The 20,509-nt window shown below is 38.1% G+C and overlaps 1 protein-coding gene across 3 annotated transcripts in view; it reads left to right on the forward strand.

Annotated features, from left to right (window-relative positions):
* RABEP1 (rabaptin, RAB GTPase binding effector protein 1) overlaps positions 1-20,275 on the forward strand; it is an 847,425-nt gene extending 827,150 nt beyond the window's left edge. For all 3 annotated transcript variants that reach the window (XM_049801974.1, XM_049801975.1, XM_049801976.1), the window contains 12 exons: positions 46-224; positions 1,182-1,307; positions 3,946-4,413; positions 6,658-6,762; positions 7,526-7,642; positions 8,982-9,080; positions 10,541-10,681; positions 11,400-11,589; positions 11,883-11,938; positions 12,833-12,931; positions 13,783-13,899; positions 16,067-20,275. In XM_049801974.1, coding sequence (XP_049657931.1) covers positions 46-224; positions 1,182-1,307; positions 3,946-4,413; positions 6,658-6,762; positions 7,526-7,642; positions 8,982-9,080; positions 10,541-10,681; positions 11,400-11,589; positions 11,883-11,938; positions 12,833-12,931; positions 13,783-13,899; positions 16,067-16,168 — 1,799 coding nt within the window. In that variant the 3' untranslated portion in view covers positions 16,169-20,275. The remainder of the gene's footprint in view (positions 1-45; positions 225-1,181; positions 1,308-3,945; positions 4,414-6,657; positions 6,763-7,525; positions 7,643-8,981; positions 9,081-10,540; positions 10,682-11,399; positions 11,590-11,882; positions 11,939-12,832; positions 12,932-13,782; positions 13,900-16,066) is intronic.
* The last annotated feature ends 234 nt before the right edge of the window (positions 20,276-20,509 follow it).

The following is a 20,509-nucleotide window of genomic DNA, read 5'->3' on the forward strand; positions in this document are numbered from 1 at the left end:
TTAAAAAAATTCTGGTTCAGAATGACTCTTTCTATTTTTGAATAGTCTGCCATCTCTTAGAGCAAGAGCGACAACAGCACAACCAGTTGAAACACACATGGCAAAAAGCCAACGACCAGTTCTTGGAGTCTCAGCGTTTGCTGATGAGGGACATGCAACGTATGGAAATTGTTCTGACCTCTGAGCAGCTCCGACAAGTTGAAGAACTGAAAAAAAAGGATCAGGTTACTTGCTGCTTTCCCTTTTCTTTTTTTTTTTTTCCTTTTCTTTTTTTTTTTCTTTAAATACTGTAGATTTAATGTGATATAACAGGTATGGAGATCACATGTTGGAGACAAGTTATTTAAGTGCGTTTAATATTTCAAAAAAATATTTTTGACAGTTTTAATAGAAATTCTTCATTGAATGACAGCCAACAGTTAAAACAAACTCTCCATTTGTGCAAATACTTTAATATTAATTGATATAGTAACTTTAAAAGTAATGTTTCCAATATTGTTAAATGAAAAAGTAATAATATCCAGAAGTTAATCTTGGAGGAAGAAACAGTCATCTATGATGCAAAACATCTGGGTTAAGGATGTTAAGATAGCAAGTTTCACTTCTTTCTAGGTTTTTCCAATACAGTATCTAGCTGAGGCATAAATTAAGAGCATCATTTTATATTAGCTTATGCAAGTGATTGTGTACATGCTTTATGACTTAGTGTTCTATGATGTCTTTCTGTTGATTCTTTTTCCATATGTTATAGTTCATTGTTTAGAGTGATCAAGGCACTTCTTGTTTAATGTGCTGTTAGTGGGGCCGTTAGTGATGCAAATATGTTATCAGGCTCTATGCAATAGCCAGTGTTACAGCTATTTTTGTTACTTATTTGGTAATCCCTATAATAAGAATTTTATCTAGGTAATATGTCTTTGAATAAAATTATTCTACAGTGTGAATTGGTTGCTAAATTTGAAAAGTAAGTTCTTATTTAAGTCAGTTTGGGTGCCTTGTGAAATGAACACTAGATTTTTAACCAAAAGAATCCTTATGTGATAAGTAGTGGGTTTTTAACCAAAATAATCTTTTCCAGTGCCGCCTTTATATCTTAGTTTATCATAAAATATAACGTCATGACTACTACAGCAAAATTGAATCCCATTTATATGTGTTCTCTTTTAACTACTGATTTCTAGGAAGAAGATGATCAGCAAAGGCTTAGCAAGAGAAAGGAGCAGAAGCAAAAAGATTCAGATGATGAAACGAAAGCTTCATGTTCTCTAGCCCATGAGGAAGCCCTTACCCAGCTCTCTAATGAAGAGGTAAAACAATTGGATAGTTCAAAGCAACTTTGAGCACTCGTGCATTCCTCAGGGTGTTCATTACAAATGCAAAATTAGTGCCCTTTAGTCTCTGTAGCGCTTAATTCTTACTCAGCAATGAAAAATCTTTGGAGTTGCACTTGAATATATAAATTCTAATGAAGTTTGGAAGACAATACTTTACAATCCTGAGAGATGCTGTTAAAAACTGTAATTTACCTTTTACGTACTGGATGTTTAACTGCAGTAATATTCTCTTTGGATATGTAACCACATTCTAACATACCTAAATGTTCAGAATTAAACCATTTATATCTGAGCATTCAGCAAGTGTATTGTAGCTACTTTGCTAACCTACTTGTTGAATTCTGTACTAAGCTTACACTGGTTAGACAAGTCCGAGATCACTGATTGTGAAGTTAGCCAGTTGCTTAGCATGTGCAAAATAGTATGATGTGTGTGTCTGTGTGTATTAAGCTACATTGAACTGTGCGAGTTGAGGTTTTTGGCCACATCTGTTCAGCAACCAAAAATAAGCTTTTTTTAGTTGAGCCAGTAGTTGGGTCTCAGCACCAAGGTTTTGCGGAAGCTGCTTGAGCTATATTAGTAAACCCATTATAACAGCCAGAAAAAGTGATGACGCTGGATGTCATTAGTTAGCAAGCCATTTGGGTGTTGTAGATAGTCATACACTGGGACAAGCTGAAATTGTATTTGAAATTTGCCTAAGCTTGGGAGGAAAACAAGTCCAATGAGCACATGGGTTGGAACTTGGAAACAATATCAAAATGGGCAGTTACTTATCCTTTTCCACTGCATTTTGCTTTTTTATCTGATCATCTGACAGGTTCCATTTTGGTTTTGTAAGTCAAAATAGGGACAAATTAATAAAAACAAGCCAAGTTTTGTGCTATAGAAGCTTATGTAAGCTTCAAGAGACTGGTTCGCACAATTCAGTGTGGACCAGTATTTTGCCTGTTTTGCTTATCCTTTTTGAGGGAAAAAAGTATATACTTCTAGAGTCTGCCCTTTATTCTTATCAATGATTTATAACAGTTCAGAATGCAGAAAGATGTTCAGAATCATAACATCTAAATGTAGCTGAGATCTAGTTCTACCCTCTATCCTACATTAAGGACAGTAAGAATACAACTTTCTATTTCAAATACTGCATTGCATACCATCACTTCTGTATCCAGATATGCAAATGAGACATACTGATAGTAAACAAAAATTTTATCTTCTGATTTTATTTTTTTTTTAATCTCAGTTCCTAGGATACTCTGGAGCCCCTTAATCACAACATTCATTTGATTCTAGGAATTATACATAATGGAAAATTTTACATTTTGAGAAAGGACATAGTTTCCAGAGTGGTTTTGGGTTTGTTTATGGATTTGGTTTTGTTGCTATTTATGACCTTTTTTAACTGTACAGGATGTGTTTTACAAGTGGTAATGAATCATATTATCGGTCACATCTTACAATTCATCATAATTTGACTTCTGAGCTCTTGTCTGTTGAGCAGTTTGCAATACAAATAAATTGTTAACTTATATCACCAAACAGTTGTTGTCTGAAGGTGCAATTTTATGTGTCTATATTCTCTTGACTTTTTTGTTATGAATTTGAACTCACATGTATACATGTAAATATAAATATTATGCCTAAAATTGATTAAAACAAGGCATTTACAACAGTAATAAAAAAAGTAGTAAATAATATGTAGTTGTGTTATAAACACCTATATGGAAGTATCAGCTGCCTGCTAGTGTCTGCTGGACCTATTTCAGAAAGTATTATTTTTCTCAAGAGGCTTGTTTTCAGTGTTATTTTCTTTACATGTCTAATGGCAAAGCAGAAGTGCATAATATATTGGAAGGTATCTTGAAAGCAGTCATATGCTTTTTAAATAAATCATTACTGCTCTCATTTCAGTGCTACAAATAAATAAAAATAGATCAAGAGACTTAATGTGCCTTATACATCACAGGATATTTAGTGTGGCTTTTGGTATTGGCATTCCCCAGGATACCTTTTTGTTTAAGCCCAGCCTTTACCCTTCTCATTTTATTTTGTGTACAAATAATCTTTTCAAGAAAATATTTTTTTTTCTTACAATATTTTGTCAGACACTCAAAGCAGAAGAAAGAAGTCACTTGTCAGTATAGACTAGATTTTAAGTGTATCATTCTCCATTTATTTTTATGTTAATGTAAAGTTTTTTGTTTTACGAAAGACTTCTGAATTCACTTGTGGAGTATTTGCCTTCTGTTGTGTAGATTATGGTTCTAGAAGTGGTATTGCAAGTATATCTCTTTAGTGGAAGAAGCACCTAGTTTCAAATACTGGAAGATGTAAGTTGACTGTGTGTTTGGCAGGAAATGGATTCGTACAAAAGCACTCTTAACAGAAGACTTTTTTGCTTGTTTGTTTTGGTTTTTAATTCTAATTGGTAATTCTAATTTTAGTTCTCTATCCTTTTGTCTGCCATCTTAAGCTTAGTGATCAGATGTTCTTGCCAAAGCCAATTTAAATTTGTCTTTTCCATGTCTGATAATTAGTGTCCAGCATTCCTCTTGTACCATGCTTCTAGAACGGAGTATATAATTTTTTCTTCCTTGTTTTTCATTTCCAGGAGCATGTCAATAGCACCCATGGCTCAGTCCATTCATTGGATGCAGACTTGCTTCTTTCTTCTGGCGAATCTTTCAATAAATCAGATAACGATATGTTTAAAGATGGACTACGGAGAGCACAGTCAACAGACAGTCTGGGGACATCTGGATCTTTACAGTCCAAAGCTTTAGGGTACAACAACAAGGCAAAATCTGCTGGGAATCTGGATGAGTCAGATTTTGGACCACTTGTTGGAGCAGATTCAGTGTCTGAGAACTTTGATACAGCTTCTCTTGGGTCTCTGCAAATGCCAAGTGGGTTCATGTTAACCAAAGATCAGGAAAAAGCAATCAAAGCAATGACGCCAGAGCAAGAAGAGACTGCTTCACTTCTTTCCAGCGTTACACAAGGCGTAGAAAGTGCTTATGTATCTCCTAGCGGTTACCGCTTGGTTAGTGAGACAGAGTGGAACCTACTGCAGAAGGAGGTGAGTACCTACTGCATGCATCTGCTGTGACCGCTGCCTGCATGACAGGCTGCCTGCACGTTGTGGGCTGTCTGCTAGGTGAAAACTCTCTAATTCACTTTACGCAGAGTCAGATGGGGAAGGAAATAGGTAGCATCATATGTAGCTATTCACTTTTCTCTCTTGGAATACTTCTGTAGGTGAAACACATCTGATGTAAACTGTATTGGCTGACTCTGTGGGAAGGTCGGCTTTACTAAATACAGGATATTTTTATGCTTAGGGGACGGTCTGGCAGAGGTAGCTGTTGACCTTGCCAATATGTGAGAGGGTGAAAAAAGATGGGAGAACTCAAAGAAAAGGAGAAAACGGGAAGCTAAGGAAAGGACGTTATAGTGCAACTGGGGTGACTGGGAAGGTGCAGAGATTAACAAAAGGAGCAGAGCTAACAGTGCTGTTTTGTACACCAAGGAGTTTTACTGAGGATTGTGCATGGAGTGCAATTTAGAAATGAGCAGCCAAGAGATGCATAACACAAAGCTACTACAAAGGAAGCTTCAGAAAGTTGTTGGGGACTTGCATCATCAGAAGCTAATTTCTGAGAGTGACAAGCAGCAGATTAGACTTAACACTGTGCCAGTTTCAGTATGGGTGACCAAGGAAATTGTGCTTCTGGGTGTTCTGCCTGTCAGTTTTTCAGCAGCTTTATATGATGCCAGTTCAAAGCTTGCATTTGGTTTCTTGCTGAAAAGAGGAGTATTGTGGGGCTCCTGTAGTTACTCTTGCAGAAGAAGAGAGGCCAAGAAGAAACACTTTACAGGGAAAGAAAAGGCAGGGGAAAGATAACAATCCATAATGGATGAAAAGGAAGACAAGATGGGGGTAAAAAAAAGTAATGTAAGAATGCAGTGAAAAAGAAGAGGCCAGGCAAAGGACAGATGACATTAAGAACTAGCAATATTTTATTTCCTCACCTTGTTGGAATTCAACTGATCTGCAAATCATTACTTAGGAGGTTTCTCCAAACCTCTTGTAAAGTTGCTTTTTTTGTGTTGCTACTAATTTGTAATATCCGGAGAAATTACAGTGTCGTGATCTTGGAGCTGAGTTAAATCCTCTACTCTGGAGTATTTCCTTGCCCTGTTGACATTTTGATGACACTTTACTCCAACCCTTTCTTAGAATTCAGAGAAGAAATGCGCTGCTTCCCACGTTTCTGGAGGCAGGGTATGTGAATGCCAATCTGTGTGGGTGCGACATGGAGCAGCAAATACAAATACAATTTCAGCTCAAACCTGACTTGCAGCTGCAGCTTTGATAAAACTTTCATTTGTCCCCTTGGCCAAAACTGTTACAGTCTCAAAATGGCAGCTGGTTTCCTCTTTGTTTCCCTGCTGCACACCCCAACCTTTCCCCCAACCCCCTCCCTGTTTGGTTTTGGGTTGGTTTTGTTTGGGTTTTTTTTTTTTTTGTTGTTGGGTGTTTTTTTTTTAATCTGGCTGTCTTCTACTTTATTCTTTCCCAATTGGTCTTTTAGCTAATTATTCAGTCTCTGATCCTCAGAAATACTGGAGGAGGGTATTAAAAAGTAAATAAAGCTTGATGACTGTTATAGAAGAAAATTAGTACATGCCACTGACAAATATTCAAAGCTCAGTTACAGGAGGAAAAAGATTTAAGGAAGTCCTGAGCTGATGAACTGACTTGCTTTTTAATTGCTTTGTGTTGATTTAAAGAAAAACTAAAAAAAAAAAAAAAAAAAAAAAAAAAACAAACCAAAAAAACCCAAAACCCAAACCACACACACATGCACACACAGACCCAGAAACAAACAAACAAAAGAAAACCCCCCAACCAAACACCATAATATTGTGTTTATAATTTGATTTGTAATACAAAATAATTGCATGAAAAAATGCTATGGCCTGTTGAAAGGTTTTCTCAGAGATGTCTGTTTCTGTACAGGTAATTAAGTAATATATTTCAAAAGGACACACTGAATGACTTGATGAACGCTTGCATGTCATGGCTTATTGCTTTTGTGCTAATAGTGGGACTCATGCCAGGAAAAGCAGATATCCTGCAGCTGATTTACATTATCTGTTACTTTTAGAAAAACTTAATCTTGCCATTACATGATTCTGCCACTGCCTTTTATCTGTAATATTTTGTGATCACACAACACACCTGAGAGTGTGTAGCACTCCTGCGTTCCTTGAAGAATATTCTGGGCTTTATGGCAGGTGATAACTCTGTGTTCTCCAGGTGCAGAATGCAGGGAACAAGCTGGGTAGACGCTGTGATATGTGCTCGAATTATGAGAAGCAGTTGCAAGGTATCCAGATTCAGGAGGCTGAGACAAGAGACCAGGTGGGATTTCTCTTCTAGCTTTAGCAAGACTTTTGCAGCTATTTGAACTACTAAGGATGCAACAATGAACCATCTGCTGTTTTATTCATTGGTTTTAACTGAACAATGTCAGCATACTTAAAATCTGGATAACTTCTGACATATTATTGACATAACCTGATTTGTTATTGGTATGTGGTCATGAGCACCACATGTACGTATTTCTTAAGGATTCACCTTGGAGAACCACTTTATCCAGTGCTGTAAGACCATGCAGTAAAGGTATTGTTCTGTAAAAAGTGGTGTGCTCATGCCAAAGTCAGTATCTTTCATAATTTATATTCTAAAAAGCTTGTCATGCATTAAATTCTATTATCTTTGATACTGCAAGAATTGTTAACAGCAAAGGACAAATTAGAGGACCTCATCCTAGCAGCATAAAATGACTGTAGAGTATTGGAGGATGTTTGTTTCCTGCTGTATACTGAAGAACAATTTTCACGTGGGTACGAAAGGCATGAGTCACATTCTGCTTTGAAATAAGTGATTGAAGCCGTTACATGGCAATGGTCCAGTGCGGTTTGATGTCCCGTGTTTCCTTATAGGTGTAATCTGTGATGCAGGGTGTTTCAGAACAACAACAAAGGAACTTCTTGGTTGCATAACGTTTTGATGGATTTTGTTTTGTGGTTTGGGGGTGTGGTAGGGTAGGTTGTATTTGTGTTCAGGAAATAAATGCTCCCCAAAAGAATGGAAAATTAAGTTATTTGTTGTAACAACACAGGTGAAAAAGCTGCAGGTGATGCTGAGGCAGGCTAATGATCAGCTGGAAAAGACAACGAAAGATAAACAGGAATTGGAGGATTACATGAAACAAAGTGCTGAAGACTCCTCTAATCAGGTACAAGCATTTCGTAATCAAGATGGTAGGAATCTCAAAATGTTATTCAAAAGTATGTTAACAAGAACTCATCTTCTGTTAGATATGAATGGACTACCTGCTGTAGAGGCAAAAAAAAAAAAAAAAAAAAGAGAATTTATAGGGTTAGTCGTGCTCCACCTGAGCCTGCCAGTTTCTAGATAAGTCCGACACGTCTCTGATATCATGTTATCCAATTTTGGCCCTAAAGTTTCATCTCTAATCTTGAAATCCATTACAGAGGTGATAACTGGAATTTAAGTAGTGTTTGAGTCTTGAAGTGACCTGTGTATGAAATCACCCGAATGTGCAAAAGTAGCTCTGTGTTCTTGGTCACTGTCCTTATCAGTAGAAGAGTAGTACTAATCATACTACTTGCTCTCATCAATACTTGACACCTAGTTAATGGACTTGTGGTGAAGACATACAGTTAATGTGTAGCTAAGCAGGCAGTTAACAGTAGTTGGTCCAAAATATGCACTAGACTTCTTTAAAATAATAGCCTGCTGAGAAGATTTTTCAGTTTGAGACTAATACGTAACTCTCTTGGAACAATGGAGCCAAATAGGATGTGTGGTAGTCATAGCTTTAAAAAACCAACAACAACAAAAAACAAACAAACAAACAAAACCCCAAAAAACCCTACAAAACATCACAGTCTTCGGCCTGTTAAAGGTTACAGGATTAGGTAAATGCTGTGTACAAGACATTGAATTTACTTCACTTCACAAGACTTTCTCTCTTCCACCCCACCCACTGTCCTTAGTAAGAAACAGTAGTCATTAGACAAAGTCTGTCTTAGATGACAGGAATATGTTTATATGTTCTCTCTTTTGGCCGTACCAGGGTGCTCTTAAGTAATGCTTATCTTGCTGTTAAGCATGTGTTGTTGTAGAATAACTTAATTGTAAAGTTTTTGAAGATCTCTGCTTTTGGATAAAAGTACAAAAAATTACCTTAAAGAAAATGCTGAAAACTTAGTAGCTCTGCAGTTTCCCTTCATTATCTCTGACTGGCTTACATTCAAGTTTGATTAGAATTAACTGTTTATTTGTTGTTTAGAGTTTGTTAAATAGAATACAAGTATATTATTGGTATAGAAGCACAGCATCTCTTCTTACTGACTTGAGCTGCATTACAGTTTTACTGAGTAAGGAATTAACAAAATAAACTTTAGTGGATTAATTTGAAATTTCAAATTATTGAAATTTTAAAGTATATATTAGTAATGATAAAGAGAACTTCAATGGTTATTTCTTCTTCAAAATCTGTTTCATGCTTTATATCTTTGTCTGTGTGGGTTTTCTTTTTTTTTTTAAAGATCTCTTTGCTTATGGCTAAATGTCAAAAGTCAGAGAACTTCCTCAGCGAACTGCAGCAGGCGTTTTCACAAGCAAAGAGAAGCGTCCAGGAGCAAATGGTAAGACAGCTTAAGCCCAGAGATCACTTGAACAGCACTGTTTGTCTAACCTTTGGAGCTCAATGTGTTTGTAAAAGGCTTTGTCTTGCTGCCCAGCCAAGCTTGGCTAGAGAGAGCTGTGCATCTTAACATGTAAAGATACTGATCAAGTGAGCTCTGATAGCAAGTGGTGGACCTGTAACAGTTTGTAGGGTCAGTCTGTCATACTTTCTGTGTGTATGCATATTGATTAATATGGAGATCACTCATCAACTTCTTTTCCCCCTTATTCATTATGTACATTCCATGCCCATTTAGTATCTTATTTCACCTCAGGTCTGAAGACAGAATAAATTTTCTCAAGATGATTTTTTAGGATTCATTGCAAGTACCATCACTAGTGAATATTTTCTTGAGTTTGAGATGAATGCTCAATGTTTCTACAGGTCAGACTTAAAATATCAGCCCTAACAACGGGAAGAGATGTCTATGGGAACTTAATTTTTTTAAACTATTTTGAGCATCTTGTAGGAATTAAGCCAAAGAATAGGAATAGGACCTCATTTTCTAGGGTAAAACAAAGTTTAACTTCCTTAGAGCAATTCATTCCCTTCTATATTAGAATCAAGTTTCTTCTTTTTTTGTCTCCCCTGTACAGCATTGTGGGGACTAAGAGCATTCATTCTCATGAATCCCAGTATTGCACTTCTGCAGTCTGGGATTGTCTGTAGGACATCAGGACATTGCTTGCAGAAATGTTCTGTTTGATGTTCTGCATGAAAGCACACCTAATGGAGATGCAGGAGATTCAGTAAATGTATTGATCTGAATATGCTTTTCGTGCTGTCCACCTATGATACAAAGGGCAGCTTCTGTCAGAGTTCAAGTCCCTGTTTCCCTATACCGAAGCAATCATTCCTCTGAGAAAAGTTCACTGGATTTTTTTTTCTTTTGTAATGCAAGCAAAACTATGTTTTCTTTAATCCTTTTTTTTTTTTCATAAGGCGTCAGCTATTTTGATGTGGCAAAGTAGGAGGCAGACACCTACCATTGAAAGTTGCAGGATGAATGTTTTAAGATTTTTTTTTAATAACATGATCTTACAGATGAGTTGTTAGGTGATTTTAATAAATGTCTGCCAGTTCCCAAAACCACATGTGATTTTCCTCCCCTGCCCCCCCCCATGAGCACACCTAGCTAATGGATAAATACGGAAGAAAACTGGGAGACTTAACAATGCTATATTTATCACTTGCTTCCTCCTATCTGCCTGTACAGTTAAGATTGATCTTGCCTTTATTTCTGGTGCATAGACCAGGCAAGAGAGAACTGATCGTGTTGAACCACATGATCATTTTGTTTCCCTTCTTTACAAAGAGTATCAATTCACCAGGCTTTTGAAAGCCATGCTAGTAAATGGATCATGAAGAGATCTGAGCATTACTCTTAAGTGAGAATTTATGCTTTTCTTTGCATTGGAGGCTGTCCTCACACAGTCAAGGGAGCAGGTTTCAGAAGAGTTGGTGAGACTGCAAAAAGATAATGAAAGTCTTCAAGGAAAACACAGCTTGCATGTGTCTTTACAGCAAGCCGAAGATTTCATTCTACCAGAAGCAGCAGAGGTAAAACACTTTAAATCATTGATACAAATAATGCACATGACTAGATCTCACTGAACAGTCGTCTTTATCAAAAAGCTGACTCAAATAGCACAATGAACAATAATCTGGATTTTAACCTTGTAAGTATATGATGTACAAAATTAGCAGTCTGATCCCACTGTGCCATGAGCATGCTTCAGAGTATGAATAGATAATAATAAAATGAGTTAACTGTGGCCTGACATACTGTTGTCAGTAGAGCATGGGTTTATCCCAGTTCAGCTAGTGTAAGCTGTATTTTGCAACTGGGCACACAAGCGTTCAGTCACCATGGCTCCAATGTAGATATTTGTTCAATAAATTAAGCTAAGTTAGTCACTTTAATTTCTGTCCAGGCGTTAAGACCAGTAATAATCCTGAGCCTTGAATAATGATAAGCTTTGTCATCCTTTTCATGACCACTCCCTTATGCTCAAGCATGTCAAGATTAAAAGATTGTGGGGAGTAAAGGGCAGGGGGAGAGGCTCATAATGCTGTGGAGACATGAATCTTTACGCATTCTTCATTTACTATGGGCAAGCAAACTGTTTGTGATTTTGTTTTAATACCTTGCTGGATGCAAGATCTCGGAAGGTGGGACAAACCTTGGGGTAGCATAACTTTGGCTTGTATGCTGATAAACACAGTACTGCATGTATCCGAAGATCATAATACAAATCTTTGCTAATCATTGATTCAGGAGCTCCGTGAGCTGATTTTAAAATACCGTGAAGACATAATTAGTGTGCGGACAGCAGCGGATCACCTTGAGGAGAAACTTAAGGCAGAGATTTTATTCTTAAAAGAACAGATTCAAGCTGAACAATATTTGAAAGAAAATATAGAAGAAACTCTACAGCTGGAAATAGAGAATTGCAAAGAGGAAATAGGTGAGCAGGGGTAAAACAGTCTCAAAACAGGAATATTAGAAATCAGTAAGATAAGTGAAGACTTGATTTTGTGATAAGTAGATTTATCTGAATTTTAAATACTGTCCATTTTTGATAGCAGATACACCAAAGCTGTGCTGCTGAAAACAAAAGTACAATTATTTGTTTATCTTTGAGATACCTTTGATATAGCATGTGCTTAATTCTCCTTTAAATATTAACAGAAGTAAACAGGGTATGTCCAGTTTCCTGTGTTTTTCTTGTACTTAATCTTTAATATTATTGTTTTTCAGCTTCCATTTCCAGTTTAAAAGCTGAACTGGAAAGAATAAAAGTGGAAAAGGAACAGGTAAGGAGCCCTTTCACTGTGGGATTTTTGTTTTAAACAAAGAATAGGGTGATATTTTTTTCTGCTAGTTCTACCAGTGACACTGTGTTGCTGTCTTTGACATCAACCTCTTCACATCAGAGAAAATGAACGTTTTTCCTATCTGCCTTTGAGGTGTCGGTAACACTTAAGATATATTTTTGTGTGATGTTTAGTATGCCCAGTATTGGGAAGGAAAGAGAGCTGAACCAAGGAGAGAATTCTGAAACATGTAACATTATTGTTCCTCCATCTCAACATGCTTGTGGGATGCTGCAGGGCTGGCTTCTTTGCATAGATAACCTTTCCTTTCTGTAAGAAGGAACACCAGTCTATGCATTTGCACAATTTTTTTTACTGAAGGCACTGACACTGTAGTGGACACTCAGTCTATTGCAACTCTTGGTATCAACTAAGAGTGTAGTTGCACCTGCGCTGTAACTGTAACATGTGTAGCTTCTCTGACCATTTCAAAGGAAACACATAAGGTCATGCCTGGAACTTTGAAGGACAGAATAGCTGTATTGATGCCAGTGTAGGACTGGGACACATTCATAGTTCTGTTCCTTAAAAGGTGTTTTGTCTGTTTATTAACCTGTAACCTAAATATTGGGTTAACTAATTTCTAACTAATATTAGGCTACCTAATAATAACCTAAATGTCAGGTTTGGCCATTTCTCTCCAGCTCCAAAAACAAATAAATTGAGAGAAATAGATGTTATTTAAGCATTTTCTGTGTCCCTAGGAGTGATTATTTATGTGTATTTCTCAGTCCCGGGAAAGACACTTAGGCTATACTTACTGTGTTGAGGGACTGTGAGAAATTGAAATGTTAGGAGGTTTAGTTAATGCTTATTTTTATTATTATAATATAGTTGGAAAGTTCTTCGCAGGAAAACCTGCAGCAGCTGGAGAGTCTGCAGGAAACAAAAAACACTCTAGAAGAACAGCTGAAGAAGGAGACCGCAGCAAAGGTAGCTATGATGTCTCGGTATGAAGTATATATGCATCTTTTATGATGATCAAACTGTGATCAGAGAACATGTTGCTATGTAAAAATGAAAAAGGAAACTTTTGAATGTTGATAAGATTCTGGCAGTGAAATAGTGTCCACTGGATGCAGTTTAAATCCTCATCCCAATCACTTTGCACTTGGATTTGTAAAGCAGTTGATCTGAATTGCTGCTAACTTGAATATTTCTTTTGGATTGCCTTCCAAAGTTAGGCTTCAATAACATTTCTGCATATGGAAAGCTGCCTCACTAACCAAACCTTGGTTTGAATGCTTTGATACTTTTGCATAAATGTCATATTGTTCTTGCTGCAGGAAGGAGTCCTACTTTGGCAGGCAGATGAATGAATTGTGATCTGATTTCTCTTTCTCTGTGTGATTTTTTTTTTTTTTTTTTTTTTTTTCCCCCCTCTCCCTTCCCTTGCTCCCCCCAACTCTTTTGACTAAAACTCAAGACAGCAAGATAGCTATATTTTCACCAGCAGATTACTACCCTTCATCTACAGTCATGTTTCATTAAAACTCAAAAATCTGCTTTTTTATTTTGAGATCCTTGGGCATAGTGCTGTTAAAAGACATGGGGCTTTTTCATACTTTGACCAGTCTAATGAGGATGTTTGTCTGATGGGTATGAGCCCCTGATTTTGCAATTAGGAAAACTGAGGTGTAGAAAGAGTGATTGGTTTAATTTCTTGCCAGGACTTTGAGAATAACCATGCTTCTTTGCTCTAGTATAATGCATTAATCAATTTATACAAGCTTCCCCTTTTTTATTCAGTTTAAGCATAGCATAAAGAATCTCTTTCTCTTCAGGCAAACCTTGAACAGCTGGTATTTGAAGAGAAGAATAAAGCTCAGCGGTTGCAGACTGAATTAGATGTCAGTGAGCAAGTGCAGAGAGATTTTGTAAAGCTTTCTCAGACACTTCAGGTAAGGGAAGTGCAATCAGTTTGTAAGGTGCTACTTTTGTTTCTTTACTTCTCCAGAGCTGTGTAAAATAAGAAGTAGCAGTTGCAGATTTTCTTACATTGGTGTTTATGAACTATTTTAAAAGTTATTAGTATAATAAACTGATGAAGTATTCCTAGTATAATATTAGTATTAAAGCCTATTGGGGATTTTATTCTGATTGCTTGATTCCAACCAATTCTCAGCAGCAAAGATACACAATTATTGTACTAAAAGGAACTGTAGACAGCCATAAATGATGGTATCTTTAGACCCTAGTATTTCATTGTCCATCTCCTGATGTTTTTCCAGTATGTTACTTTTCATAGCAAATCATTAGGGTACAAATATATGAGGACAAAGTAAGGAGCTTGTACTGTTTGATATGAATATATGAAATGGTTCTTCATGTTATATTTACTGCTTTCTATTTATACTATCTAAAGTCTTATCCTTGCTGTTGTCACTGTTGCTATACTTCTATTTCCTCCAAAAAGTGGAACCTGTGGTTGGTGATGAGATACCAAGAGGTGGCTGAAGGAGGGAGTTTTGGCAGGGCTGTTCCTTGAGGCTAATTCCAGTTTGTCAGGTTGATCTCTCTTTCTGTTAACTGTAGAGAGCACAAAGGGACCTGCAGTTTTTGTGTTGTGGAGTGGCGAACTGTGTTCTCAGGAAGCCAGACTAGACTGGTCTCGCCTTCACTATCCGTGTTTTTAGAATTTGCATCCCCCCTCACATTCCACCTCACTAGAAATCTTCCTCACAGAGGTACTGAATTTCAGCATTCTCTCTGAGTTTTTGGCCAGTCTATTCAGTGAAATTCAGCAGAATTAAAAAAAACCAAACAGATTTTTTGAGTCAAGTGTTCAGGTTTATTTGGAAAACTAAAACAGGACTATAGGAGGTTGTTTACTAGACAGAGTTTAGCTGGATGGACAATAGGCAACTGTCCTCTTTTTTTCTGGCTGTTTCTGGAGGAGTAGGGTAGGACAGAGGAGACCATTGAATTGTCCTGGCTAGTGAAGTTGCTTCTTGCTTGTCATCATCCTCTCTCTTTTCTTTTTGTTGTTGTTGTGAAGTACTGCATGTGCTGGTTTAGGCAGTTCTTAGAGCAAAAACCTATGCACCACTTTGAAGACATGTGGCACACTCTTCCAAAACCTGCAGATAGCTTAGTAGGCCTTCAATAATGAGCTCAGTAAGAGTGTTTTTGTGTATTTCGTGTTTTCTTTCTGCCCCTAAGCAGTTATTACACATTAGTTTCTCAGCAGTTAGCGCTTTCAGTTTAAACAATGGTTTGTGCCATCTCCACCTTACATAGTCCAAGATCTGCTGTGTAACACGAGAGATTACCATCGAATAAGGATTTTGGTTTCTTGACAGCCAGACAGGGTTATTTCCTTCCTTGACCTTGTCAGTGGAGAGCCTGGGCAAGTATCACTTGTGTGAGGTGTCCACTGGCCAAAATAAGTATCAGCAATGCAGAGGAAGGGCTAAAAATCAATTAATGACTAGTTGGGAATTTACAAGTGAAAGCCCAGATTCTAATAGAACATGAAAGTTTGAATGTAAAAAAAAAAAAAAAGTGATATCTGCATTGATTTCAACATAGTTCTGCTGGGCACTTTTTTAGCATATAAGAAATAGCTAAGATAAATTATCAGAAAAGCAAGAAACAGGAGGGAGCTTGCAAATGGGACATTGTCTCCTAGAGCATTTTAGCTTTGATCTTGAGAGGCTTGAAGTCATATTGTTAGGCAGGTCTGTACTTCCTTTACATTCTTTCTGTGGAAGTTTACATTGCTTTGCACATCTTCTCTGGTTTGCCTGGCCAGAATGGTGTCAGTGAGTGGTTGTTAGGCAAAACATAGAGTGATGATGAAGGCTTGCTTGAGTCCCCCAGAAAGTGGCTTTTTCTTGTAAAACCACAACTGCCTTATATCTTCCTTCCTCCCATTCTTGGTTCTAAATTAAGCTTGTGCTCCTTCATGCCTTGCATTTTTCAGTGAATGATAATTTGATATCTATTCTGCTTGCACAGGTACTAGGGATTGCTAATGTGGCCTATTGGCTTAGTTCTGGTTATGGGTCTATGGTCTTGCATTGGCACGTTTTACTTAGCTCAATTGCGTCTGTTGGTTTTCTGTAGGTGCAGCTGGAGCGGATCCGGCAGGCAGATTCCCTGGAGAGAATCCGTGCAATCCTGAATGACACAAAACTGACGGACATTAATCAGCTTCCTGAAACATGACACCCTGATGAGCGGGCTCCAAGGCTGCATTTGGGGTTTTTAACTCATCTTTATAGCAACATTAATTATTATTTAACTCTAACCGAAAGAGCAGAAGACAACAGAGGGGAGCAATGACTAAGTTTTGTTTCTAGAGGGAAAAAGGTTTCGTACTGGGCAGGAAGAGAGCACAAGGAGGGTGACTTGCAGTGTAGGAAGGAGAACTTTCTAATGGAAACACTAATGAGTGTGGTGTTTCGTGTTCCACTGAGTGGGATCAGTCCTTACATTCTGAAAAACTTCCCCTCTTTCAGCCGACTTCGTAACCTAATATAGAGTTTTGGAACATTTACCCCCTGTCTTTCCCTCTTTCCTTTCCCCCCACTACTGTGATCAAAGTAGCTGCTGGAAACCATATTGTCCCTCCAAAACATTGAAGAGCAAAGTGGTTGAAGTTTTTCTGTTTGAATAGTCAGTAACAGTATTCAGCTAGCAGAGAGAATGAGGTGTAGAGTATGCTGTATGAATATTTTATATTAAAATATGACTTTATTAGCAGGACACTGGATATTGATCTTATTTCATAACTCAGTACTTCTTTTTTCTTTTTTTTAAAACCATTGACTCTGTGTTGAAGAATTTGAATGCTGCTGAAATGTGGTGGACGTGAGCGAGCTGTGTGTCTCCTGAACAGATAAATGCTAATCCAAAAAAATGAAAAATGTACTGAGAATTTAGCTCCTTGAAATTTTTCCGTTGAATTCTGATACTTAAAGAAAAGCACAAGAAATGCACTGTTTTGTAATCTCTTTTCACAAATGTAATTTAGAATATGGAACTACAACTGGTTCTTTCTCATCTCTAAAGCTAAGCAGTACCTGTCATCCCTTCTCTGTGTTTTAAAAAAAAAAAAAAAAAAAAGCGCTAGTAAAAATCCTATGCATTGTCAGAGTATTGGTATGGGGTTTATGCAGGTCCGCTTTGCTCCAGTGGATGACACCAGATGTAAAGTTGCTAGCTTTCACTGGAAAGTGTCAAGGTAAGGTGCTGAATAAAGCAGTCAGCTTGACCCACCTCTTCTGGGTCAGCTGAATAGTATGCAAAACAGTGATTGCACTCTCAATCACAGAGCACAAATGCGAAAGAGCTGCATTATTCTGCTGGTTCAAGTTTGAAAGGTACAGTGCATCTCTTACTTTAAAGTATGGTATCATGGTATTGCTCAGAGTTGACTCCTACACTGTCCCATATTTCTATAACCATACATTTAAATTACATTGTGTAACATGACAGCAGAGGCAAGGAATTCTTGTGATCAGTCAGGTGCTGGGTTTAGGTTTCTTGTTCTGTAAATGTATGGCAGTAATATGACCATTCCTCCTCCTTTTTCACCTTTTGTTGGAGTTTCATGCACACAGTTGGATAGTAACGGTTTCATGTATGGCTGCACGTGTTGATAATACTGGTGGTGGTGCAAATTGAGTTCTTGAACTGGCCCCTACTTACAACTCAAGTAAAAGAAAGGAGACTGAAGGAGCAGATCAGTACTGTCCAAAACTTGTAACTTAAGACTTTCTTCCATTGCTTATTGTTTTTAGTTTACAAACTTGGCCATAGATCTGAAGGTGATGAAGAAAACCAGAAGTGATGGAAAATGCTCCAGACTGTAATGCACATGACTATTTTAAGTGCTTAAATCCTATTTTGAGCAGTGTATATCCTGCTACTAACATAAAGTTAGAACCGATCATTTTGAAGAAGAATGCCTTAAAAACAGCCAAAAAGAAGCATACAAGCTCAGTTTCTTGTCACTCATTGCAAGAATTAAAGCATTTTATTCACCCTAGCAATTAATTCCTTTCATAATCCTGACACCCAAAAGCCATTTTTCCTACCTTAGTAATGACTAGACTACTAGATGGCAGAGTTGTCATCTTCTTAAGATGACGCTTAATTTCACTTAAAAGTGAAATTGAAATGTAGCTTAGGTTCGTTATTAATTGGCTATTACCAGATTTGGGGGGTTTTAACCTTTCTCACTATTTGCTGAACTGTGAGGTGACAGCAGCTGCCTCCTGATGTATAAATCCAATACCAGATGTTTCGCCTTCAGTTTTCCAATGGTTAGGGTCCTATTCTGTTGAGTAAGCTTTGGAGAAAAAAATATAGGCCTTTATTAGGAGCTGCAGAAGGAAAAGCTTTTTCCTGTGTTCCCTTCCTTCCCAAAAAACAACTTGTAACTGGCTACTGCTACCTAACCTGTGCAGCAGTGTTTAAGGAAGCCTATTGTTGCATGGCAAAACTACAGTAGATCCTATACATCTCTTCAGCAAGCTGAACACTTGCAAAACTGCACTTGAAGACTTACGCAGACAAAGAATTTTTGATTGAGTTTCTGCACTGTCCTCCTAGTGCGAGAGAGCAAGGAAAGCGGCTGTTAATGGCCTTTCAGCATCCCTTTCTGGTCCATGTGTCAGTGCCCATTCTCAACAGCCCTGCCTTCTGTCTGCTCTCAACATCTGCGGCTGTAGCTGACCATTTTAGATTGTTTCAAACAGTACAGGGCTGGTGTGGCTTCCTTAGTGTATTTTTACAAATTGTTGACATGGCTTTCTATAGGTGTTTCTATAGGTTGTCAGATTGCAGATGATGGCTGCACGGTGTCGTTCTGCAGTCCATAGGGCAAGACAGGTGAGCGGGCAATCAGTTTGTGATCTTTCATAGACACAGTAACAAATGTTAACAGTTGCCGAATGGAGTTCTGCACATGTGTGTGTGCGTGTTCGTATGCATGCTTGTGTAATTCTTTTCAGTAGGCAGCGATGGCACGTTGGTGTAGTTAGAGGAGGTTGGAGGCACATGTGGTAGGGCACGATGGGGACTGAGATGAGAACCCACCTGAAAGGGGTGGTGCTGACTACGGGCTTCCTTGCTTTTAAACCAGTTCCAGTGAAGGAACTTAGTTTGGAAAGGAAGGGCGTACAATTGCTGTATGGTTGTTTTTCCTTTCTACCACCTTATTCTGTCATGCGCCTGAACACCTTTACTCCTGTTTAAGTACTAGCTGTGACCGTTTGAGAGTTGGAACGCGAGTGCCCTTTTTCACCAACTGCTGGAACTTAAGATCCTACCTTTTTAACAATTTCTTATTTTGAAATGGAAAACCTGACTGTTCACAGCAGTGGTGGGAGATGTGCTCGCTACAAACAGCTGTCCTGCTGACCCAGAGGGGCTGTCCCTCCAGGGGAAGGAAAGCACAGCTTCAGAAGCACTAACTCAAGCTTCAGCTGAAATCAAAGGGGCCTTTAAAAACAAAACGGTGTGTGCCAAATTTGCAGAGCAAATTTTAAAAAACTGTAAATTAAGTGTAGTAAAAGGTCTTGGTGTAGATTACTCACTAGCTGGATTATGGTGTTATTGCTCATAAAACATCAGGAAACAAATGCTCTTCCCTCCAGTTCTTGGTGTTCTGGAGCTTGATTTGAGTAGGGTGGTAGGTTCTCCTCGCTTACCAAGAGATTCTTAACAGGCACTACTTATAACCTGGCAGGTCAGCTACGATACACAGGGTGAGTGGATTAGAAAACTGGATTCTGTTCATGTAGACTGTAAAAGGGACGAGATCCAAGTTTTGTATGCATTCCTATACTTGTATAGTCTTAATCTGTACAAAAAAAAAAAAAGTGTTCTTGCAGCATGTCTGGTAACCTTGTTACCTAACGGTTAATAACAGCCCTCCTTTCCTTACAGCTTTACTTTGGCACCTCTTACTGTGCCACTTTTGTAGCAGTGCAGTACTACTTTTCAAAACTGAGCTTGACCATGTCACCTTTTCTAAGGGGTGGGGGGAGGGGACAACCATTATTTATTGTCCGCTAAAGTTTGTCTACAGCAGATAAACAATTAGCCTTTTAATGTCAAGACGGACTCCAGAGCCATCTTTTGATAAAGGCAAACTGAGTGTTTGGAAGTTAATACTGCATTCCAGTGAACCAAGCCATTGGTGTCCTGTGCAATTGTGGGTGTAGAATTCTGCTGTCTACAGGATTCAAGTGTAACCATTTGTTAACTGTATTGAAGGTGTGTCCTTTATGAAGAAAGTGTTCCAAATTAAAAAAAGCTGCTGAAGTGTGTGCGCTTCTCTGGTCTTTCTACTCTGCCTTCTGCCACAGGCCTCCCCCGCAGTAACCATGCCACGGACCAAGGGCAGGAGAAGTCTCCCAGAATAACCCCAGGGAGCTTTCTGAAGGAAGTAGCAATTCCCACGCTACTGAGCTAGCTGTAAGTAAGTATTACACTGTCACATACCTGATATAAAATACCTGCTGCACAGTCTCCTTCCCAGGAGAAAAGCAAAAAATC

This window comes from Accipiter gentilis, chromosome 6 (assembly GCF_929443795.1).
Source record: "Accipiter gentilis chromosome 6, bAccGen1.1, whole genome shotgun sequence".
NCBI classification, from domain to species: domain Eukaryota; kingdom Metazoa; phylum Chordata; class Aves; order Accipitriformes; family Accipitridae; genus Astur; species Astur gentilis.